We start from the raw sequence: 24,892 nt of genomic DNA on the forward strand, positions 1-24,892 counted from the left end.
TTTTATACAAAACCCTCTCTCCCGTCAAATTTCTTCCCCATCCTTCTTCCAACGGTAACTCTCTCTACTTCCTCTCCCCTCTCCCCTTCTCTTTCGCTCTCTGTGAGTAACCCATCTTGCCGATCCACACCATCATCTTCTCCTAGCCCTAACGGCGCCAGAATCAAGAGCGGCAGACCCCTCGGAAACCCAATTCGTCTTCCAAAGTCCTTTTGTTCACCTTCCACCGTCACCGTCAGATCCCGACTCCATGGTTCTTGATTCCAAACCCTCGCCGGCTAAGTTGAAGAGCCCGCTTCCACCTAGGTCTCCCTCTTCTAACCCACTTAAGCGGAAGGTATGAAGACCGTTCCTGAGAATTCCATCTCTGGATTGTCTGATTCGGGTATGAAGGTATTTTACGTGTTTGTGGTATGATTATGGGGGTTTTGGATTATTTGTCTTAATTTCGGTGGTGTAGTGACAGTTTTAGTTTAAGATTCAAGTTTGGAAGTTTTGCCTAGTGTGAACTGTTCTCTGTGATTTTCAGGTGGTAGTGCGCTTGCTGCCGCCATCCAAGGACGGAGATGAAGGGGATAATATAATACAAAAGGTTATGTGTCGATGAAGTTAGCGGACAGTGGGCAGATGCAGATGAATTCTTTAATGAGGTAAACCTGATCAGAGGATTACTTGAAAGCAAACCTATTCTTTATTTGAATTTCGATAATTAAAGATTTGTCATAAAAAAAAAAAAAGGGGGAAACTTCACTTTTGGCCTAACCAAAACCAGACCACCTACTCTTAGCGTTCTAGACATAGCATCGATTTTGATGAGGGGAGTTGCCAATTGGATCGATATTATTTATGGGGCCATATTCCTTAGGGAAAAACTTTCTCAGAATTTTATGATTTTGATCTGGTTTGATGTAGAAATATGGAAAGGCAGCTGTGGATAACCTCCATCAGATAAATTAGGAAGCGGATTAAAAAATATATGATATGGTTATGCCATCAGTATATATCTACAACAAAAGAAAACAAAAAGAATTAGATACTTAAGAATTCAAATAGCAATATTTATTAAGAGTTCTACACTTCAATGATTTTACATAAAATTCTCACTCTCCCTCTATTGTAGCCTTTTCCAGCCACTGCACAAATGCCCACGGTCTGTTCAAGACGATGTGGCCCTGAGAACAGAATATACAGTTTAATGAAATACGAAAAAGAATCCTACACATTTGAAAACAAGACATTACATTTCATGGGAAAGAAACAATGAGTACGTCCAAAGTAACAATAACTGAGTTAAATGAAGATAAAGAAGGAGGTGCAAAGAAATATGCTTTAAAATCTCATTACTGGTTCTATTATTATCATTAATAAGATTGATTTATTCTATAAATTGTCTTCAATATCTTTAGAGCACAGTTGTAAAGGAGATCCTAGTTCATATTGCCAAAACTCAAATCTTAATATTTTTTTTGAAGAGTTAGGCAAATCACTATTTAGATGCGGACTACTTTAATACTTCAATGAGATATTTTGTGGCTGTACAGGAACAGGCTATGTGAAAGAGACCAGGCTATTCGCAAACTGGAAAGGGAAATAGAAGATAAAGATAGGGAATTGCAATCAATTAAATTAGACAACGACGCAGTGTGTGTTTTTTTTTCCCCCTCATGCTTGATGTGCTTACATAAGAATGTTTTGTAATGATCTGCTTTTTTCTTCACTAACCCTTTTATTCTATAATTTCTTCACAGGCTTGGGCCAAGGATGATCTTCTGCGGGAACAAGATAAGGAAATAGCAACTTAAAGGTTACATTTTTTGTTGATGCCCTTCAATTTTTCCCTTCTTTTGCCATTGATTTTACTTTTTGCTTACGCTAACATCCTAGCACATTCTTTAGTATTTTAATTTTATTGCAGTACATTATATTGAATCTTCATTTTCCTTGGCTGTGCTATAAATGGTGTTTCTTCTATATGGATTTGCATTATACAACAGTACCGTATTAAGTCATAAAGTTAAGAAAATTAGAAAGACACCCTTTGTAGGAGAGAACATGATCCTTCCTTTAAAGTAAATTGAGAGAATTTCCTCTACTTCCTCAATTTTAAGGCTTGAGGTTTGAAGAACAAGGATGAATAATCAACGAAAGAGGAATGAAGAGGTTTCTCCTTTAGCGAAAATAGCGATTTTTCGTTTTTCATACTTCCAAAAACACACAATTATGAACTTATTGTGCATTAAATTGATCGAGAGGCCTTCCAATTGTTTGTTAATCTATAGTTTCTGTCTCTATTTTAATTAACTGCTACAAGTAGAAGCTTAACTACATGGTTAGAGTTTTATCAAAAAAGGAAAGAAAAAAAAGAAGAAAGATCATGTGATAAATTTATAGAAATGCCATTAAATTATTTTCTAACCTTTGATTTCTGTTTCTGTGGTAAATTACTGCTACTAGAAATCTAATTGTGTTCGGTTAGTTAGACTTCATGGGTTTGAATTTATTTATTTTTTTGTTAAAGAGGTTCCATTATACAGAATACCCCTAAACTTTGTACTTTATATAGAAATACCATTGAAAACACACTCAAGACATAAACTACCAAAAGAGTTAAAAATACAGTTACTATAATTATCCTAATTTTAGTAATAAATGAAATTGAGAGAATTTCCTTTGATTTTCAGGAACAAGGATAATTAATCAATGAAAAAGAAATGAAGAGGTTTATCCATGCAAGCTTCAAACCAAAGTCAAGGATGTCGATCCTTCCAGGGGAGTCCAAAGTTCCCCCTTATTCTTCTCCCTTTATATTGATTTTCAAAAGCTTGCAATTTTTTAAGTGGGGTGGGCAATAGCTTACATGTTTAGTCTAAACTTGGGGGTTCAAATGTTTTGCCCAAATTTCAAAATTTCTAAAAAAAATTTCCTTACAATAAGGAGCATTATACCTTATTAGCTTACTTAGATCTTGCATAAAAAGCATGACCGGCAACCCTTGACCACTGAGCTTGGGTTTGTGATGTAAAATTCTGAATGTTGATGATTATATGTGCTGAAATTTGAGAATAAGCTGCCGTCTTTTTTGGTTTACGTCCCTTTTTAGCGATATCTTATTGAGATGTTAGCGATATCTTGTTGAGATGTGAATGCTTGATTGAGAAAATGGTATGTGTGTTGTGAATGCTTGATTGCATGTATATAATAAATAAGTGCATGGATACTTTTCTAGCTTTGTCTTCCTTTGTTGCTTTGCCGTGACTTACCTATGATGCGCTTAGTCCAAACCTAGCCTAGATAGAGTTAAAAAAGGATAGGAGGTACTCTTTAGAAATTGAGATGGTTTTAATAAATAACATGAGTTAGGAGCCGTTTGTCTAGCCACAATGAACTGAATCCCTTTAGAAAAGGGTGGACATTAACAAAACTTGTTGCCACTTCGAAGGGAGTAGTCAAACTTAGAAACTAAGTGTAGAACCATAGAAAGGTTAGCCCACCGGTTCTAGCAAGACCTAGTTACCACATTGCATATCAAAGAAAGAATAGAGAGACTTGCAAACGTAAACAGTGACACAATTAAGAGCTAAAAAAAACAAACAACATATGCAATATACATCAGAAAAATCCCATAAAAAATGAGGGGAAACTTCACTTATGGCCTAACCAAAACCAGACCACCTACTCTTAGCGTTCTAGACATAGCATCGAGTTTGATGAGGGCTTTGAAAAGAGGAGGAATCCTCCCCGTTCCACACTAGGGGGAAAACGAGGCTTGTTGTCACTCCGAAGGGAGCAGTCAAACTTAGCATTGAGTTTGACGAGGGCTTTGAAAAGAGGAGGAATCCTCCCCGTTCCATAGTAGGGGGAAAACGAGGCTTGTTGTCACTCCGAAGGGAGCAGTCAAACTTAGAAACTAAGTCTAGAACCATAGAAAGGTTACCCCACCGGTTCTTGTGTGCGTACCAAAGAAACAAAAGAGATAGTTGCAAATGTAAAACGTAAAACAGCGAGACAATTAAGAGCTAAAAAAAACAAACAACATATGCAATATACATCAGAAAAATCCCATAAAAAATGAGGGGAAACTTCACTTATGGCCTAACCAAAACCAGACCACCTACTCTTAGCGTTCTAGACATAGCATCGAGTTTGATGAGGGCTTTGAAAAGAGGAGGAATCCTCCCCGTTCCACACTAGGGGGAAAACGAGGCTTGTTGTCACTCCGAAGGGAGCAGTCAAACTTAGCATTGAGTTTGACGAGGGCTTTGAAAAGAGGAGGAATCCTCCCCGTTCCATAGTAGGGGGAAAACGAGGCTTGTTGTCACTCCGAAGGGAGCAGTCAAACTTAGAAACTAAGTCTAGAACCATAGAAAGGTTACCCCACCGGTTCTTGTGTGCGTACCAAAGAAACAAAAGAGATAGTTGCAAATGTAAAACGTAAAAAAACGAGACAATTAAGAGCTAAAAAAAACAAACAACATATGCATTATACATCAGAAAAATCCCATTCAGATTGTTTTATCTTCTCATGTTGGGCTACTTCCAAGCAATGTTTTAAGTGAAGGGTGGATAATAGCTCACTTGTTTAGTCTAACCTTGGGGGATTTCAAATTTTGTCCAAATTTCAAAATTTTTCAAAAGTTTTTCATTACAATAATGAGCATCATAGCTTCTTAGATCTTGCATAAAAGGCATGACTGTCAACCCTTGAGCACTAAGCTCGGGTTTGTGACGTGAGATTCTGAATTTTGATGAGTATATGTACTGAAATTTGAGAATAAGCTTATGTCCTTTTTGTGTTTGCTAAGTTTCAACTAATACTCTCAGTATTTATCTTTGTGCTTATGTGATAGATTTGTTATGCACTGTAGTGATGTGGGGTGTTTCCTTATTTTCTGCATCTTAAATACCTTATTTTTTTGCATCTTAATTGGTACTGAAATTTTGTTTGTTTCAGTGGAAGAGGCACTATCAGCATTGACATGTACATGTGATTTTAAGCAAGAACCAGGAGAGTGAGAGTTTTAGTGTGCCGTATTTAGAATTTGCCGATATCTTTTTCCCGTTTCAGCAAGTATTCCTGATAGTGGGGGTAACTCTCAAGTCTGCAGTCTTTTCTTCATGAAATTTGTAGATTATCTAAGAATACTAATATCATTTAATGGTGACATTTTTTAGCAACTTTTCTTAACCACACTTTTTCATTAAGTTTACTCTTGTTTAATTGACAGATTCTTCGAGTAATGCTAGATATTGGTTCTAACAACGAGAAGTTACTTAATGATCCTCTTTGTAAGTGAAAGGGAAACCTTCATGTCTTTTATCTCCATATTTTCCTTGTAATGTATTTTGCTTATATTGCTCTGTTTCTGTTGTCAATGACGATATATCTGGGCTTTTTGTTGTTGTGGTGGTGGTGGTGAAATATTTTATTTAAGCCTCTAGTTAATATTTATGCTTACTTAACAGAAAATTTGTTGCTTGAGCTTGCTTCATTTCGTCCTTTTACTTGTTTAAGTCCTCCAAAAAGTATTCATTACTTTAATAAATTCCCTCACCAGCATCATCACCTCTTAGTCAACAAACTGTTTTTTCCCAAATGCAAAAAAGGAAAAAAAAAAATAAATAAAGACAATCAAGAACAACCATCAACAACATGAAAAAAAAAAGAGAAGAAAAAGATAGCTACTGAAAAACATTACTACCCATTTTCATTATCATAATCCTCTACTATGCTTTTCCACCTTCTCAACCCATTTTTCCATTGCAGGATTTATTGGAGTTGAGGAGTCCCACAATCTTTATGTTCTGTTTGTTTCTCCATCACTTTTTCAAGGCTGTTCAATTGGAGTTCCATCTTCAGGTAATATTAATGTGTTTGTTTCTAAGATAATTTTGTTAAACACTTGTTTTTGTTGTCTCCATCCACCAACTGTTTGATGAAATGCCGCATTGAACAATTTTATGGGTTCTTGGGAAGCATGTGATCTATGTGTTGTGGAATTTGTATAATTAGTTAGAGTGATTTAGAAAAACTTTTGTATTTGTAGTTGGATAGACAATTCATTCCATATTTAGAGCATGATTAAGAGTTATTTTGAAAATGTTAAAATTACTTCAAAAGATATTTGGATAATTTAAATGACTTTCGTCTATTGTATGATGATCATGTTTGATAGATCGAAAACTTTTCTTCTTCTTCTTCTTCGTTTCTTCCTGCTGCCTATTCGACCTTCAACTTTGAGTGTAGTTGCTTGGCTGTCGAATGGCCACCACTCAAAGTCACTCCCTCGCCTTCTTATCACTCTTAATTTCCTTAACAACAAAGTCAAACTGCTACAGAACAATCGAATTTTTGTTTGATTAATTTTCTATCCACAGGAGGCTTTTGTATGTTGATCACCCTTGTTTTCTTTGAAAAGTTTAAACTTCCATACACGATATATTGGGAAACTTTCACATTCCTCGGGACATTAAAAGCTCAAGAGCATTGATTTTGAGCAAAATAAAAATGAAAATCTCTTTTAATTTCCAGCAACACCATATTTGAAGTTCATTGTATTTTCTTCTTCCAACTACAGGTTGACATGATTGTCTTGACAGATGGAAGTCGTATTCTTGGCCTCGGTGACCTTGGAGTTCAGGGAATAGGAATACCTAGATTGGAGGGAGAAGAGTATCTATCAATTGTTGATGATTTTATGGAAGCCGTGCATACATGTTGGCCTAAAGCTATTGTTCAGGTTTATTGGTTAAGATATCAAATTTTTAACTGTGTTCACTGCCAGTAATCAGTATCGTAATCTCGTAATTTGATTTTGAATGATGCCAGTTTGAGGATTTTCAAATGAAATGGCCTTTTGAAACATTACAACGTTATCGTAAGAGGTTCTGCATGTTCAACGATGACATACAAGTGAGTAGTTGATGATGTATTAATGCAGTTGATAATTACTTAAAAGGACATTCGTTTTCGTTTATTTCATTTCATAAAGGGAACTGCTGGTGTTGCTCTCGTTGGACTATTGGGAACTGTGAGAGCTCAAGGGCGGCCATTGAGTGATTTTGTTAACCAAAAGATAGTAGTGGTAGGGGCTGGAAGGTATTGTCAGCTGTTTAACTTTAACATTTTCTCCAAATAGCAATACTGCTAACGATTTAGGGATCATAAGCCTTGTCCTCTTTGTTGAAACAAAAGTGGTTGTTTGAAAGAGGAATTACTATTACTATTACTATTACTATTACGTGAATATAAGAGATGAAAACTTTGGAAACTATAGTTCAATCCTTTTGGTTTAACCTTCATTTGTTTCAACATGCTGTTTTTTCCCCTCTTTCAACTTTAGTGCAGGGCTCGGTGTTCTTAACATGACTATTCAGGCTGTTTCGAGAATGGCAGGGAACAACGATTCTAGTGCAAGAATCTTTTTCTAACTTTCATTCTCAATTTCTGCATCAGTCTGTCCAAGTTTTTCCTTCCATGAGAGTTACTGATTTCAGAAACCAATCAGATGGGGTTCGGAATTTGGATAGCTTTATTATGGGTTAATTTGTATGACGCAGTTTCTTGTGAAAAGTATGAGGCAGTTGAAGAAGTTAAATGACTTGTGGTGGTAGTAATCATTGTCAAACTCATGTGGTTTTTAACTTAAAAAGAAAGAGGGAAAATGTGAACTTAGTCCTATGCAGATTAGTGTTTTAAAGAGGAAAAATATGAACTTAGTCCTATGCAGATTAGTGTTTTAAGTCTTCTATCTAATTGTTCGTGGGATAAATGCAGTTACTTTATCAAAAACAAAGAAGAAAAGGAAGGGACCACAAGAAATCAATGGTGGAATCGATCAGGCAGGGTGTGGAAAATTACAACTCAGTTTTTGTTTTCACTGTTGAGAACATGAGAAACCTCAAGTTCAAGGAACTCAGGGAGCAGCTGAAGTCAGCTAGCAGGCAAGTTCTACTTTCTGAATTCTGTATTATTTAATCTGCGTCATCATTTCAAATATTGATTAGTGATACAAATGTACTTTCTCTATGTTGTTTGGTTAGCTTCTAGATAGCACGAGAAAAGATATGAATAATAAATAGCATATTTTTAAAACTCAAAAGATAAAATCATAATGAATAGCATTCCTTAGGAGAAAGGATGAGGACACGTTGTTTCTATAAACCTAATTTTAGTTTTGCCAGTTTGAAATACTTGTGTAGTTTAGTTTAGATATATATTTAAACTAGCACGTTAAATAATAGTTTGCCCTGTTTGTGTTTGCTAAGTTTCAACTAATACTCTCAGTATTTATCTTTGTGCTTATGTGATAGATTTCTTATGCACTGTAGTGATTTGGGGTGTTTTCTTATTTTCTGCATCTTAGCTACCTTATTTGCTGCATCTTAATTGCTAACGATTTAGGGATCATAAGCCTTGTCCTCTTTGTTGAAAAAAAAAAGTGGTTGTTTGAAAGAGGAATTACTATTACTATTACGTCAAATTACATATTGAATGAAAAAGAAAATTACAATTTCTTTTAGCGCTATGTAATGGTAGTCAGGTATAGTAGTCATGCCTTTGCTCTAGCTTATATATTCATGTCTATGTTACTTTCACACTTCTATTTATTAATTTCATGAAGTCAGTGGGTTTGCAAAATGAAAGAATCGTCATCCTTTTTAAACCACTAGTCCTAATGTTTCAAATGAATTTTCCAATTTCTTTTTGGGCTGATGTTTCCATAGCCCGTTTCTTAACAAATTGCATGCCCTCTTCCATTTTTAAGGGTGAGATACCTTTTTGTATCTTATGCCCCAAACAACATTTGTTTCTCATTCCACCCAAAATAATTGGTTATACTTGATTTGTCCAAGACGTTCGGCCTCAACATACAAAGTTGGATCCAAAGACCTTAAAATATATCTTTTTGGTTATTCTCGTGTTCTTTGAACATTCCTCCTTTTATTCCTCACCTTCTTTCTCTTCGAATATGAGTCGAGGGAGTATCAAGAGTCAAAGGATGATTTCTTTATCTACAATGTTATCTCTCCTTCTAATCCTCTTTGTGGTTCATCTTCACGTGTGTTTACTTCTATTTGTCAACCCATCACTGAAGTCTATGATCGACGACAACCTTCTTCAATTCCATGCCCTACCCCTAAGGCTTCTTCGTCATTGGATCCAGAAATGAGTGATGATCTTCCTATTGCTCTTCGTAAAGGTAAACTTAAGTGTGCTCATCTTATTTCCTCTTCTGTTTCATATAACCATTAGTTGTCTTCTGCATGTTCTTTCATTGCATCATTAGAGTTTGTATCATTAAGCCTATTCTCATCTTGGTTGGTGTGTTGCAATGGTGGAGGAGATGATTACTTTAGATGATAATTGTACTTGGGATTTAGTTTCTCTCCCTGCACGAAAAAAGTATATCAGTTGCAAATGGGTGGTTACAATTAAAGTTAATCCTGATGGTTTTGTCGCTCAATTAAAAGTACACCTTGTAGTGAAAGGCTACGCACAAACATGGCGTTAACTATGCTGATACTTTTTCTCGAGTAGTAAAAATGACATTTGTGAGGTTGTTTATTTCACTAACTTCAATCAGTCACTGGCCTTTACATCAGCTTGATATTTTTGAAAAGGAGGTGTAATTATGAGTCAATAAAAAGGACCTGATCATGTTGAGGAAGGAGACCCAACCTTGTCTGGTTTCTCATGAGTAGATGGATGAAGGATTGTATTCCAGAGAAGTTTCGAGCAACACACCTCAGAAACCAATCAGATGGGGTTCAGAATTTGGATAGCTTTGTTGTTTCGGTTTCATCACTCGCATATTTGTTGAAAAACTTCCAGTTTGGTTCTTTTACAAGAACATCTATTGAATCAATGAACCACTCTAATTGGATCTTGGATAAAGTGAGGATTTTTTGGAAGTCTACATCTTCAATATTGAACCTCCCCTTTTCGAACTAGATACAGTAGAAAGTGTCTACCATTTTTCAACTTTTGACTTCCATTTCTGAAAAAGATGGAGTTGTAACTCCCCGGGTTTGGCGTTGCCGTCGACGTCACCGTGAGAAGGTGTGGCCGGAATGAAGAGAGAAGAGGGTGGGTGAGAGGAGAGGAGAGGTTCAATATTTGTTTCCAACTTTTTTACATCAGCTTGATATTAAAAGTGCATTTTGTTAGGATCCCACCTAATAAGGATTACCTCAAGAAGAAAAGATGAACTCAAGAATACTTAAAAAACATCCAAACATGAAATATATATTAGAAGATCTTAGTAACAAGTAACAAGTAACCCTAGCCTTTTGAGAGGGTTAGACTCTCCTAAGGTTCCCTTACAAGGAAAACTTTCTCAAAATTCTTCACCTCTCTCCAACCCCTCTCCCACTATTTATAACAAAAAGAACTAACCAACTTACCATCTATTTACTATATGACCTTACTAACAACCATTTTCATTTTCTCCTAATAATCCACTATTTTTCTATCTAGGGTCCTTACATTACTCCGCCCTTCGAAGACACCTTGTCCTCAAGGTGTGCTTACAAACTACAAACCTTGAACTCTCTACCATACCCCTGCCATCTCGGAAGAAATTTTATTCAGCTTTGCCTTGAAATTCTATTGGGTTGTAATAATTACACTTGCATGCATCCAACCCTTTAGACTCCAAGAACTTCCCCAATCTTCATTCTTCTCACACGGAAAGTGATCCCAATTAACCAACTGCCATTCCCTGAGCCTAATTCCATGCCACTTGCATTTTAATTTGAAGCTCTTCCTCTCTAATGGGCTAAGCCCACAATTAACTTTATGACCCCATCCCCAAATCAATTTCACGGCCCATACACCATCTTTCTTAGAATTACCAATGAGCTTCAGGCAATTCCTATCCATTTTCAAGTTACATTTCAGCCACACTAACAAATGGGTCTCAATGAATTTAGCAAATTCAAGCACATTAATTTCCTTTCTTTCTTTATGAAGGCTGTATTTCTTTGTTATCATCTCATGTTTGGCCCACCATCCATATTCCAATAGGATTTCCACTTCCTTAGATAAAGCCGTCAATTTATTTTTCTTTGAGGTATAATGGGCCTCATCCCTTACTTTTGCAATCAGCCCAAAAAGCAACATTTTGGCCCACTTTTGATTAAATTCTTTCCCTAATTTCCATCCCACGTGATATACTTTAACCATTGAGGTTTGCATGTGCCAATCCTTCTCCTAGCCTCCACTTTGTTTTCCTGGCCATTTATTAGGAATTTGATCCCCAATTTCTCCACCTAAGCCAAGCCCATTTGAGAAAATCTGGCCCTTTTCATTTAATTTCAGCCCACTAAACAAATCATAACTACTATTGTCTCTAATTTTTCGCCTTAACGTCTGACGCTTCACGTGGGTTGAAGAATCGTTTTTCTTCAAGAAATCTTCCCCCTCCTTTCTGAATTTTTTTTGTCCGTAGCTGCTCACTCCCTCTGCAAATATCAAAGCATTCTTCCCGACAATTTCCGATCTCACTTGCAGCCTCGTTGCTATCCGCCTCCTGCAGTTCTCGACACCAATCCTCTCCTCCTTTCGACAAACTCCCTTTGTCCTTAGGTCGACTACCTCCAACGCACCCTGTCTCCATCTCCTCTTCCTGTAACTGGACTTTTCGACAATCCATCTTCTTCTTTTTTTGGCCACCGGTGACCGACTCAGAATCTTTCCTCCGCCGCGGTTTCTGTTCATCCCCCGCCTCGATTTTCTGTCACAACCCAATATGTTTCCATTCCAGCCTCTCTATGCCTCCTCTATGATCCCTGTACTAATTCCATTGCCCATTTTCTCTCCTTGTCGTTACCCATTCTATCTTACTCCGATGACCTTCGAAATTCCTTTATTCATCTTCTTCATTGCCTAGCTTCCTCATCCCTTCCCTACTTTGATATAACTCGCATGCCACAAAAGAAAGGCAAGGAAAGTAACGTACCTCAACAAAATCTTGGCCTATATATATGATCAGCCTCTCAATGTTGCCACTCCAATGAGCCGTTTCTTCTATTTTCACAGATCGTATCCAGGTCGACTTGTTCCACATAGGTACTGTTTGATTCTTCTTTTTGTTTTCTTCTCACTACCACCAAGTATCAATGATCGCTTCCTCAATCGTTTCTTTGCCTTCCTTCTCATCCATAGTGTTTGCCTCCTTTCCCATGCTTCCGCCTTCTCTGCTCGCTGTTTTCCATTTCCATTCCACAAGTGTTTGTCTCTGACCACCCCCACCCTTAGTCGTCGGCCATGGGAATACACAGTTAGATTTGGCTTCCTCTTCCCTTCATCTTTTTCATGGGTCGTTCTTCGATTCCTTCATCTTCAAGTCATTGTTCCATTTTTGTTTTTCTTCAACTTTTAATTTTTTCTAGTTTCTTCTCCGCTCTTTCTTTATCTCTTTTAGCAACCCTTCAGAAAGCGTTTGATGTATTGTTTTAGCACTCCTCTCTATTCTTTTTGCCTTGCAATCCACAATCCATTTCTGCATATGCTCCCATGTCCATGGAGTTTCTCCCCTCTCATCCACCTCAAGTTTGCAATTAGCAGCCCATTTAAGTGCTTGCTCCCCAAGTCCCTCTCTAAACTCCTGTCGGTCGAGTCTTCTTCCATCTTTCCTTTCATTTTCAACACCGATCCCTCCGACGTAGCAGAATCTTCCTTCCCGTCAAGCAACTAACATTGTTTTCTCGTAATTCCTCTGCCAGCCTTTCGATGCTTTTGGACAACTCCAAAGTTACATCTTTAAGTTCCCTAATGTCCTTTCTCATTCTTTCTCCAACCTCTCCTCCATTTGTTTTTGCATCCAAGCCCGTGTCATCCCCAAGATGTTACGCGGCTCTGATACCAATTTGTTAGGATCCCACCTAACAAGGATTACCTCAAGGAGAAAAGATGAACTCAAGAATACTTAAAATACATCCAAACATGAAATAAATATATTAGAAGATTCTTAATAACAAGTAACAAGTAACCCTAGCCTTTTGAGAGGGTTAGACTCTCCTAAGGTTCCCTTACAAGGAAAACTTTCTCAAAATTTCTTCACACCTCTCTCCAACCCCTCTCCCACTATTTATAACAAAAAGAACTAACCAACTTACCATCTATTTACTATATGACCTTAAAACACAACCAATTTTCATTTTCTCCTAATAATCCACTATTTTTTCTATCTAGGGGTCCTTACACATTTCTTCATGGTGATCCTCAAGAAGGGGTGTATATGGAGCAACCACTAGGGTTTGTTGCTCAGGGGAAGAATGGAAAGGCATGTCGCCTTTGTAAATCTTTGGATGGACTAAAACATAGTCCACAGGCTTGGTTTGGAAAATTTATTAAGGTGATCGAAAGTTTTGGAATGCAAAAGAGCACGTTAGATCATTCAATCTTTTTTAAAAGATCCGAGAGTGGTGTGATCCTAATCGTAGTATATGTTGATGCAATTGTGGTTGTTGGTGATGATGCTTTAGATGTCCAGTCCCTGAAGACTTTTCTCTATTGCCAATTCCAAATAAAAGATTTGAGCATCTTGAAATACCTCCTAGGAATTTGAGGTAAAAATAGGCAAGAAAGCAATACTATTATCACAGAGAAAATATGGACTTGTTGACTGAAACATGGAAGGTAGGTGCCAAGCCATGTAGTACCCCAACGATGCCTAACTTATAGCTCACAAAAGATGGAGAATTGTTGAAAGATCTTCAAAGATATAGGAGGTTAGAGGGAAAACTTAATTACCTTCCAGCGAATCGACTCGACATAGCCTATTTAGTGAGTATTATGAGCCAGTGTATGTCATGCCCTAAAGTTGATCATTCAGCTGCTTTGGAATGATTCAGTGTTATCTGAAGGCTGCTCTCGGGCATGATTTTATTATATAAGGATTATAGTCATACTAATATTGAATGTTTCTCAGATGTTAATTGGTAAAATCTAAAGAAGACAAAAGATCAACTTCAGGATATTTTGTTTTTGTTGGTGGCAATTTGATGTCTTGGAAAAGTAAGAAACAAAATGTGGTGTCACATTCAAGTGCATAATAAAAAATATAGAGCAATTGCACAGTTTTTGTGTGAATTGGATATATCAAATTGATTTGGATATATCAACTTTTTTACTATTGTTGAGTTGGGATTTGAAATCACCACACCAGCAAAATTGTGGTGTGATAATCAAGCAGCACTTGATATCGCATTTAATCCGGTGTTCCATGAAGTTAATGACAATTCTATCACTGGTTCTTTTTGTTCTATATCAAGTTCAATAGCTTTTACCTCAAGTTCCTCTGTACGATCATCTTCTTCCACTACTTCCAATTCCCCCCATTTGCTTGAACAACTAACACTCTGAGTTCCTTCTGATCCTTCACCTTACATCTATGGCCTGCACAAAATTTTTCCTCACAACAAAAGCAGAGCCCTTTCTCACGTCTGGCTTGAAACTCAGCATCACAAAAAGTCGTCTTGATGGTCCATGTGTTATTTGAATGGTTGGTGATGGCCTTTGGCTTATCCAATGCACCGAGCACCTTCATGAGGTTGATGAACCAGGTGCTCGTTTCTAAACCAGTTCATAGTGGTTTACTTTGATGACATCCTCTTGTACAACAATAGTACTGAAGACCACATTCAGCACTTAAGAAAATTGTTCCAAGTCCTGGCCGAAACTGAACTGTACATTAATCCAAAGAAACGTACATTCCTCACCAAGGAAATTGTCTTTCTCGGCTTCGTAATCAAAGAAGGAAAAGTAGGTATGGAACCAAAGAAGACAGAAGCCATAAAGTCTTGGCCAATACCAACCTCCATCAAGGAGGTACAAGCCTTCCTTGGCTTGGCATCCTTTTACAGAAGATTCATCAGAAACTTCAGCTCAATAGTGGCCCCCTTAACCGACTGCCTAAAGAAAGGGAACTATAAGTGGAACGAAGAGCAACAACAGAGCTTTGAAGAGATAAAAAGAAGACTAACTTCCAGCCCTATTCTACAGTTGTCGAACTTCGCATCACCCTTTGAAGTAGCTGTTGATGCTTGCGGAACCGGAATTGGAGCCGAGTTATCACAGCAAGGCCACCCTATTGAATACTTCAGTAAGAAGTTGAGCACAACAAGACAGTCCTGGAGCACTTATGAACAAGAGCTTTATGCCCTTGTCCGAGCACTCAAACAGTAGGAACATTACCTCCTATGCAGGGAATTTGTACCTGACCGCTTCTCTTTGAAAGATCTCTAGTCACAAAAGAATATTACTCGGATGCACGCACGATGGATCTCCTTCCTACAAAGGTTCGACTTTGTCATTAGGCACCAAAATGGTAAGGAGAACAAGGTGGCAGATGCACTATCCAGGAAGAGCTCCTTACTCACTATTCTATCCATGGAGATCGAGGCATTCAAACACTTACCTAACCTATATGGGGAAGACGTTGACTTCGCCATGACATGGACCAAATGCAGCCACTACACCAAGGCGGAAGACTTCCATATAATGGAAGGATATCTATTCAAAGGAGATCAGTTGTGTATCCCACACACATCACTTCTAGAAGCACTACTAAAAGAGGCTCATTCAGGAGGATTGGCTGGACACTTCGGGCAGGATAAAACTTTTGAAATAATCTTTAAGAGATACTACTGGCCTTAATTAAGAAGATACTGTAACAACTTTATTAAAAGGTGCCCTATCTGCCAAAGAGCTAAAGGTTCAAGTATAAACGCAGGCCTGTACTCACCATTACCTACCCCAATTTCCATTTGAGAAGATCTATCAATTGATTTCGGGCTCTGATTACCAAAAACTCAAAGGCAGTATGACTGAGTCATGGTTGTAGTCGACAGATTCAGTAAAATGGCACACTTTGTGGCTTGTAAGAAGTCAAATGATGCCACCTACATAGCTAATTTATTCTGTCGAGAGATAGTTCGGCTGCACGGAGTACCAAAGACCATTGTTTCTAATCGGGATGTCAAGTTCCTAAGCCATTTCTGGAAGACATTATGGAGCAAATTTGACACAACCTTGAATGAAATATAGCACAACATCACACCCTCAAACAGATGGCCAAACAGAAGTTACAAATAGAACTGTCGACAACTTAATATGCTGTCTTAGTGGATCCAAACCAAAACAGTGGGACTTAGCTCTTGCACAGTCAGAATTCGCCTTCAACAATATGAAGAATAAATCAACCGGCAAATGTCCATTTGAGGTCGTATACACAAAACAGCCAAGACTAACAACCTTTGACCTAGCATCACTCCCCACAACTATTGACACTAGCTCAGAAGCAGAAAAGATGGTAGAAAAGATTCAGAATTTACACGAAGAAGTCCATAACCACCTAAAAGAATCAACTCAGTCCTACAAAAAGGCAGCAGACAAAAAGAGAAGACAAGCTACCTTTACTGAGGGAGACTTAGTAATGATTCACCTCAGAAAAATTCGATTTCCAACTGGAACACAAACTGAAAGACAGACAATTAGGACCATTTCGTGTCCTAGAAAAGATTTGAGATAACGCTTACAGAATTGAACTACCACCAGACTTGCACATTCATCCTATTTTTAACGTGGCAGACCTGAAACAGTACTATGCCCCAGATGATTTCTGCCTTGTCAACTAAGTCACTCGGGTCGAGTTCCATGCTAGGGGGTGGAATGATGTAATATAGAATGCCATGGCTAAACAGCTGTAGTTAGTTAGTAAAACAGTTTAAATAATTAAACTGTTTAGCTGTTAAGACTGCAATTAAAACTGTTTCATAAAAACAGTTATTTCAACTACTTGTAACTACTTACAATCCTCAATATATACTCCATCTCTTAGCCACTATTGGTGGAGAATTCATTGTGAAAAACTAAGTCCAACTTGAATTACATCAGTTTATTAAGTCTGTTGATTTGTGGATGAACTAAAACATATACATCTTTTCTAAAAAGGATAAAAAAAACTTGCATAAGTTTTCATTTTCACAACTCTATGATTTGTGATCAATGCAGCAAGGAGCAGCTGGCAAACAAATTTCTTTATGCCATAAATGCGGATGCTGGTTTTGATCTAAGCTAATGGTAAGTCGTACCCTGCTCAATATTCCTTCTATTCTCCACTTCATCCTTCGCCTTGGCCATAATTTCCAATCATACATGGAATTTACTTTGGTTGATTATTTTTTTCTTTCTTTTGGATAAGGATATCCTGGTCTTGCCCTTATCATGGAAGATTCTTGTATATCTTTCATCCCATACTTTGGTTGAATTTTGGAACATTAATGTATCGCCTGACATTCATAAATACACTGTCATAATTTTAAATCTGTTGTCTTCCTACATTATGCATGTTTTTCTGTTATTGAAGATGCTGCCCGGTTGTGCTAAAAGTTCTCAGTCACATTCTAAATTTTTCTTTAGTTCTCAAGCAGTCATGTTAAAAGATCTCAATCACATTAAGTGATTTTTGACAGGATGTTGTTGTTTTACCCTTCTTCTTGTTGATATACCTTTCGTAACATCCTTTCATCCCTAATCTCATCCTCGACCACAACCACTGCTTTGACCACGATCGTCTCTCCGAAGATTTGTGAGGTATGTTCTTGGATTGGTTTGACATTCTACTTTTCTCCCATTCTCAATAAATATTAATCACCGCTTCATCTCTAATCTCATCCTCGGCCATGCCCTGATTTTGTCTAATTTTGTTTTCTGTTATTTTGTGAAATTCTTATTTTTCTTGTGATCTTTACATGTAGAGATAGGAAGAAATATCATGCTCCAAATACTAGTCCTTATGTTTCAATTGGCGTTAGATTTATTTATGTGTCCCAAGAAAATCGATCACATTGCACGATACCTTGAGCTCCTTCGGTAAAATCTGAATCAAAAGTGCCTCCACTACTCATTGTAAACATTGATCAGTCGATTAAGGATCCTCTAGAATCTGATCTTAATACCGCTTTCAGACAAGGGAGGATTTAATTACTGAGAAACAAGTCTCTTTATTTCCCTCACAAGCTCGACAATGTGAAGTTCCAGATCGCTTGAAGTCAATTGTTGAGCAATGTGGAACTACTTTGGTTTGAGTATAGAATAACTTGATCTTGGTTTTTCAGCCAATTATCTTTTAGGTTTGTTTTAGTGGATCACATGAGGTTCGAAGGATGACCTGGGAGGGATATTTTTTTCAACAAAGCTGCATTGTTGTTAGCTCTCCCTTGGTGTTTCCTTCCATCTAGTTTGAAGTTTTTAGTCTGCAATTTTCAGCTGATTTTGGGCTTCTTGTTGAAAGGTTTTAAGTTCGCTTTGTTCTCAGTTTTCTATTGTTTTCTCAGGATTTTGATTGTTTTGTTCAATTTGTCTGTACTTTTGTTTTGGTCATTCTTTTCGCTCTTAGTATAATTCTCCTATAGTTTGAGCATTAGTCTCTTTTTTACTTACATCTTTAATAAAAAGGGTTGTCTCTGTTTCAAAAAAAAAATATGAACAATTATTTTCAGAAAAAGGCGCCTGATTAATATGTTTGTCAAATTTCGAGAAGAGGGATATAAGGACTAATTTTTTATAGCAAAAGTTAATCATAGATTAACAGTTGGGGAGTAATTTTAAGAAAATAAAATAACCTCTCTGAATTCTATACCTCTACATTGTGAAAATTGAGGCTAAATGACGGGGTTCTGACCAAGTATACATTTATATTAAGTTTCTTCTCTCAAAGCTTATAAAATACATGCCAATTGACATAAAAATGAAGAAAACTTAATGATAAAAAGACTTGGTGGGTTGGGTCCAAAAGTTTTCTTACCCCAACCCATGAACCCTAGATAGTTTTATGTCGCAAGTTGGTAAAGATGGAGTTACTGTACAAAATAATTCCTTTGAGGTAGTTTGGGTTTGATTATCACTCACATTGAGGAATGCAACCGTACATGGCTGATCCAAATTGCCACATCAGCTAAAAGTACTACCTTTAGGAACTAGTTCGAAGTTTCATTCTTTCATAATAAGAATCATAACTTTTCATGAATATGTGAAAAGTTACATTGTAATTCCAACCTTCGAAGGACCAAGTATTTAAACAACAACAACTCTCCCAGCATATTTTCGAAGAGATTTTTGGAATTGGTTTCAGAACAAGCTTATCTTTTATTTTTGATTGAATACAACAAATATATTTATGTTTATATGCTGAGGAAGCAAGGCTATTCAAGGTAGCTTCTCATCTAAGATATATTGATGTCTATCCAATGAGAGGAGTTTGGCATCCTAAGAATCCCGAGAAGACTTTAGTCTTTGCTCATTGGGATTTCTAAATGGAAAAGCTCAGAGTATTTCTTCAATTTATTTTTTGTTACCTGTATATAAGTTAGAAAGGACCATTCCTAGAGTAATAAATTAGAGCTTCTTTAGTAGGAAAGAAAAAGATTAATAAACTCTATAGGTTGTTGATGAAATATTAAATGATATTAAAATGAGTGATTTCTATTGCCTTCTCTGAATCTGTAGAACCACTTTTCATTTCACATGGGAGGACTATTTGTTATATTCTTTATATTAGAATATTGAATTAATTAGAAAGTTGACTTTGATTTTCTTTTCCATTCAGACAGTTCCATTAGGTTATGGGCACTAAGTGGTGAAACATTGATGGAGATGGTTGGTGACACTTCCATTGTGTATTCAGTGGATTCACATGCTTCCGAAGTCATTGTTAGTGGGAGTGAAGATTGTTCGGCAAAGATATGGAAAGGTTAATACTTCAATCTATAGGAGTTCGTCAGTTTTTGTTATTCCTTTCTTCTTCTTCTAGCGTGGAGTTATAGACCACTATATCGTCCAGATAGACCACCACAAACTTGTTAAGGTATTCATGGAAGACCTGGTTCATTAGCGTACAGAACGTTGCAGGCGCATTGGTAAGACCAAATGGCATGACAAGGAACTCGAACGCCCCATACCTCGTAACACATGTGGTTTTGGGCTCATCCTCTTTGGCAATTCTTACTTGATAATAGCCCGATCGCAGATCTAGCTTCGAGAAATACTTTGCTCCATGAAGGCGATCAAACAGGTCATTGATTATTGGTAGCGGATATCTGTTGGAACCGTGATCTTGTTTAGGGCGTGGTAGTCGATGCACAACCGCATACTTCCATCGTTCTTCTTCTGGAAAAGGACTGGAGCTCCATATGGAGCTTTTGCAGGCCTCACAAATCCTGCGTTCAGCAGTTCGTCCAGTTGTTTCCGAAGTTCGGCCAACTCAGCGGCGCCATACGATAAGCATTCTTCGCAGGCGGCTTTGCCCCTGGCAGCAATTCGATCTCATGGTCGATCATTCTCCACGGAGGCAATGATTTCGGCAGGCTGTCTGGCATCAGATCCTTGTACTTCTCTAAGACACTCAGGATGTCTTTGGGGACTGTTTCCCTTGAGCTTTCCAACGACTCCAGTGGGATAGCCATAAAGGTTAAATCGTCACGAGCAAGGCCTTTCTTCAACTGCATAGCCGAGATCATCTATATCCCATATGGCTGACGAATCTCCGTTTGAACAACAGTAGGCGTTGTTCCAGTAATCACTAGACATTTGGCTAGTGGCATTGGTATGACTTGATGCTCAAGTAGAAACTCCATACCTAGTACCACGTCGAAGTCATCCATCTTTGCAACCACCAAATCTATGGGACCGCTCCACTCTCCCATCCTCATGGTCGTTCGTTTTACCAACCCGACGATAGGTAGGGCAACTGAGTTCACGGCCTTCATTTTTTCTGCGTCTTTCTTCCAACGGAGATTCAGTCGTCTGGCTTCCGCTTCTGCAATGAAGTTATGAGTAGCACCAGAATCCACCATAGTGCTCTTGGGTGGCTTCTGGTTGACCCAACAGTCTACGTACATGAGACCATTCTTTGCCTGTCCACTGGTCTCCCCATCTTCTTCTGGAGCGATGACAGAAACTTTAAGGCCTCCATCCGAGGATTCTCACCCTCTTCTATCTGTCCAACGTCTCCTTCAGTCTGACTCAATCTATCATCTGAGTCCGAGGCTAGGGTAGCTTGAAAAGCGTTGAAGGCGGTACGGTTGGGGCACTCTCTGGCAAGATGGGGCCCTTTACATATGAAACAACTGATGGAACGACCGGAGTTGTTCTGATTGTTTGGTCCTCGCCAGTTGTTTCCTGTATTCGCTTGGAAGGGCTTGCGATCTCCACCTTGTCGCTTGTCTCCCTCTGCAGTCTTCGGGGAATTTGGGCGGTTGTTTCTGTTTCCTCCAGAGGAGGAAGCTTGATGTCGTCTTGCATCTTGAGATTCGCTAGATAAGTAAACAACCGTTCAGCCACTGCGTATGCTGACGTGAGGTCTTGAATTCGTTTCTCATACAACTTGGTCCTAGCCCACGGCTTCAAGCCCACGGCTTCAAGCCCTCGACAAAACATAAAACTGTCTTTCTCGGTCATGTCGCGTATGTCCAACATCACCCCCGCAAACTGTTTCACGTAGTCCTGAATGTTTCCCGTGTGCTTCAATTCACGCAGCTTCCGTCGGGCTAGAATTTCGACATTCTCAGGGAAAAATTGCGAACGAAGTTCTCCTTTTAGGGCATCCCACGTGTCGATTGTGCAACGCCCTTCTTGAATGTCCATGTATCGGGACCTCCACCATAACTTCGCATCTTCTGACAGATGCATGGTTGCCAACGTCACCTTGGCCTCTTCAGTAATTGTGTTCGTGGCTTTGTAATACTGCTCGACATCAAAGATGAAGTTTTCCAATGCCTTGGCATCTCTCGCCCCACAGAAGGGCTTGGGCTCAGGAACCTTGATTCTGCCCACAGGAATGGCTCCTCCAGCTGGAGCCTGGTTTGCTAGTTCTCGTATAGTAAGGTTCACCCTCGTGTTTACCTATGCGAGCTCATTCCTCACGACATCGAGGGTTGCTCGAAAATCCTCTGTCATGCCGTTGATCATCTCCAACATGTTCTTTTGCGAGTTATCAAGCTCCATAACTCGTTCTTCCATCTGGGCAATAGAGCCCGATGAACTGGCCCCAAGCTCGTAGGCGACATTTCCCGTTTCATTACTCGGGACTCTAGAGTGTCGACTCTAGTCAGTAACTCTTGGATGGGTAGTCCGTCAAGGCGATCGGACACGGCTTCAATGCCATCAGCTTTCTTGGCAATATCCTCAAGCCGCTGTTCCAAGAACCGGATGGAATCAGGAACTTCCACCAGGTAGAGCATCTGCTCTTCGATTCCCACAAGTCGCTCATCATGGGTCTTGCTAGACTGTTTCGCCACCGACATCTTTCTGTCACGCACTGTCAACTAGCCAACCTGGCTCTGATACCACTTGTCACAATCGTAATTCTTCAAACACGATGTGAACGATTGTGCGGCACTTGTTCTAGCTCGACGAACAAGTCAGCCGATCAAAATCCACAAATCGCGGACAACTTTAACACATGCTTCAACCTCCCCTCACGTTCTTGGAAAATATTTTTAGAAAACGTGAAAGATGATTAAATTGATTGAAAACATTGTTAAAACAAGCATTGAAGACTGTCAATTGCAATAAGAAAGCATAGATTGCAAAGAGTACGACAAGGCTTGGGCGGGGATTCAACAGGTATGCCTCCCCTATAGTACATTTTTAACATTTTCATCTCTGGTAGGCTTGCATATGAAAATGCCGAAACGTCACACCCAAGCATATCGACTTGAAATTTAAAGCAACTACCTAAACTACATACAAGACATAAAGACAAGATAAATTGGGGCTAATCGGAGCATACGGCCATAGGTAAACACACCTTGGACAAGTATGTCCGTTACACTAGGCCTCCAATCACCCAAGTTTACCAAAGGAGGGGTAAAAATAAAAATTCCACCTAGACAACATGGTTGTTAGGATGACCAGTGGTCCTAACAACACGTGGCAGCAGCAGAAAGGGAATATATATATAGGCGTTTTTTGCTAGGGCTGATTATCTTGGTTATTATGTATTTTGAATGAACGTTGTTCATTGGGGAGAGAGCAGCCCTCTTACTTGGTTGAAGCTTATGATTCCATATTGAATATATATACACACATATATCAGCTTCTCTCCATTGTACTGTGTGTTTGTGAGTGTGCTGGAAATATTCTTTGTATTTGTGTGGGTGTGGGTTGAATCTTTTGCAGGTGAAACAAGAACCTACCAGGGGGGACCACTTTGGTAGGGCCGGGAGTTAGAGGAAAGAGATAAAAGAAAGGAAGCTACAGAGGGAGGGGGTATGGAACTTTGAGGAAGGAAATCTACATTACTCCTTGAGAGAGGGAAAGCAGAGGGTCCAAGTTCATCTTTGAATTGTTCTTGAGTCTTTTATTTGGTTGCTATTAGTTTGAGTAATTTTTGCTTTGAATCTGTAATCGCGATCAATACTCTATTGATCCACGAAGAGTCTCAATAATTCGTGTAAGTTTTCATATTATATCAACATATACGAACACTGCTGTGGTGTTCTATCATAATTCTGAGATACTGAGCTTCGTTTAAGATCCTTCACTGTGGCCAAACCGAGTTTGTGAGTTGAACCTTTCATGTATTTATGAGAAATGTTTCTCTATCTATTTGAAGTCTGTTTGATGGAGCATTTGGTTGGGAAGAGATGACTAACTTTTAGTGGAAAGGCGAAGGACTGGTGAAGCCCTGAAGGGGTGTTGAAGTTGGCTAAAGTTTATGTGTTGAATTGAATTTCTTTAAGAGAGTGGGTTTTTTTTTTTTTTTTTTGTAGCTTGATTTTTAAATTTGAATTATGTTTATTATACTATAATTATTTATAAACCCTAAACCCTAATAGCATTTTAGTATCACGAAGTTGGATTATTTTGTTGCAGATGGAATTTGTGTCTAGAGCATTGAGCATCCTGGTTGCGTTTGGGATGCCAAGTTTTTGGAAAATGGAGATATTGTCACAGCTTGTTTAGATGGAGTAGTACGTGTCTGGACGGCAGAACAGGAAAGAATTGCTGATCCCCAAGAATTGGAGTTATTTGCTTCAAGACTGTCTCAGTATAAGTTGAAGAGGTGCCCCACAACAGCTGCCACACACACACACACACACTCACAAAGAGGAAGTTCCAAAATCCTTTGGTACATCTCTCTTTCTCTCTCTCTCTCTCTCTAACTTATTTTGACTTTTTGAGGCAAAAGCATGATTTTGAGCATATCTAAAATAATGTCAGTATAGAATATATTCTGTTCTGAGTATGATTTTAGCGACTTATGTACATCTTTAATTTATTTGTTCATACCTCATGATAATGTGCACTTTTATTCCTATGTTGACTGTTGGTCTTCTATTTGATAAGTTGTCTCTAATTTACTTGTGTTAGGAAGAGGGTTGGAGGATTGAAATTGGAAGAATTACCTGGGATGGATGCTTTACAAATTCCAGGTCTGGTTACACTATTCCATTTTAATAAGAAGCCAAGATGCTATCCGCTTCTATACCTTTTTCCTTTTACCCCTTAATTTCATGAATCTTTGTTGCAAAGTGGATGGGTGGCAAGGTTTTCTTTTTCTTGATATTTGTGAGATTCTAGGCCAGCTCACACACCCTCGACTAATCTCACGGGATAATCCGCTTGACCCTACAAACATGGGTGTTAAGGAAACTCATAGGAAATTAATTTACAGCTGCCACACACACTCACTCACAAAGAGGAAGTTCCAAAATCCTTTTGTTCATCTCTCTTTTTTTTTCTCTCTCTCTAGCTTATTTTGACTTTTTGAGGCAGAAGCATGATTCTGAGCATATCTAAAATAATGTCAGTATAGAATATATTCTGTTCTGAGTATGATTTTGCCGGCCTGTGTTATGTTTAACGCCTTTCTTTTTTGCTTCT

General features: G+C 38.4%; 1 protein-coding gene across 2 annotated transcripts; it reads left to right on the forward strand.

Moving 5' to 3' along the window:
* Nucleotides 1–257: 257 nt before the first annotated feature.
* Nucleotides 258–24,619, forward strand: LOC116406221 (NAD-dependent malic enzyme 59 kDa isoform, mitochondrial-like). Of its 2 annotated transcripts, none has more exons than XM_031889917.1 (17): nt 258–393; nt 530–650; nt 1,542–1,641; nt 1,749–1,804; nt 4,952–5,086; nt 5,226–5,286; nt 5,765–5,857; nt 6,576–6,737; nt 6,827–6,910; nt 6,990–7,096; nt 7,341–7,410; nt 7,775–7,941; nt 17,018–17,086; nt 17,479–17,599; nt 19,614–19,757; nt 23,882–24,137; nt 24,380–24,619. In XM_031889917.1, exons 6-13 carry the CDS (start codon nt 5,275–5,277, stop codon nt 17,082–17,084), a joined length of 762 nt encoding a protein of 253 aa, XP_031745777.1. In that variant the 5' UTR covers nt 258–393; nt 530–650; nt 1,542–1,641; nt 1,749–1,804; nt 4,952–5,086; nt 5,226–5,274; the 3' UTR covers nt 17,085–17,086; nt 17,479–17,599; nt 19,614–19,757; nt 23,882–24,137; nt 24,380–24,619. The 2 variants fall into 2 exon arrangements, with proteins under 2 accessions (XP_031745777.1, XP_031745778.1); XM_031889918.1 differs by having other exon boundaries at nt 24,384–24,619.
* The last annotated feature ends 273 nt before the right edge of the window (nt 24,620–24,892 follow it).

This window comes from Cucumis sativus, unplaced genomic scaffold, assembly GCF_000004075.3.
Source record: "Cucumis sativus cultivar 9930 unplaced genomic scaffold, Cucumber_9930_V3 scaffold76, whole genome shotgun sequence".
NCBI lineage: Eukaryota > Viridiplantae > Streptophyta > Magnoliopsida > Cucurbitales > Cucurbitaceae > Cucumis > Cucumis sativus.

What these genes read in the sequence shown, in the direction of transcription:
- LOC116406221 (XM_031889917.1), top strand. An exon ending in AATTGGAGTTCCATCTTCAG is followed by an intron (nt 5,858 to 6,575) that starts GTAATATTAATG and finishes TTCCAACTACAG; the next exon opens with GTTGACATGATTGTCTTGAC. An exon ending in GGCCTAAAGCTATTGTTCAG is followed by an intron (nt 6,738 to 6,826) that starts GTTTATTGGTTA and finishes GAATGATGCCAG; the next exon opens with TTTGAGGATTTTCAAATGAA.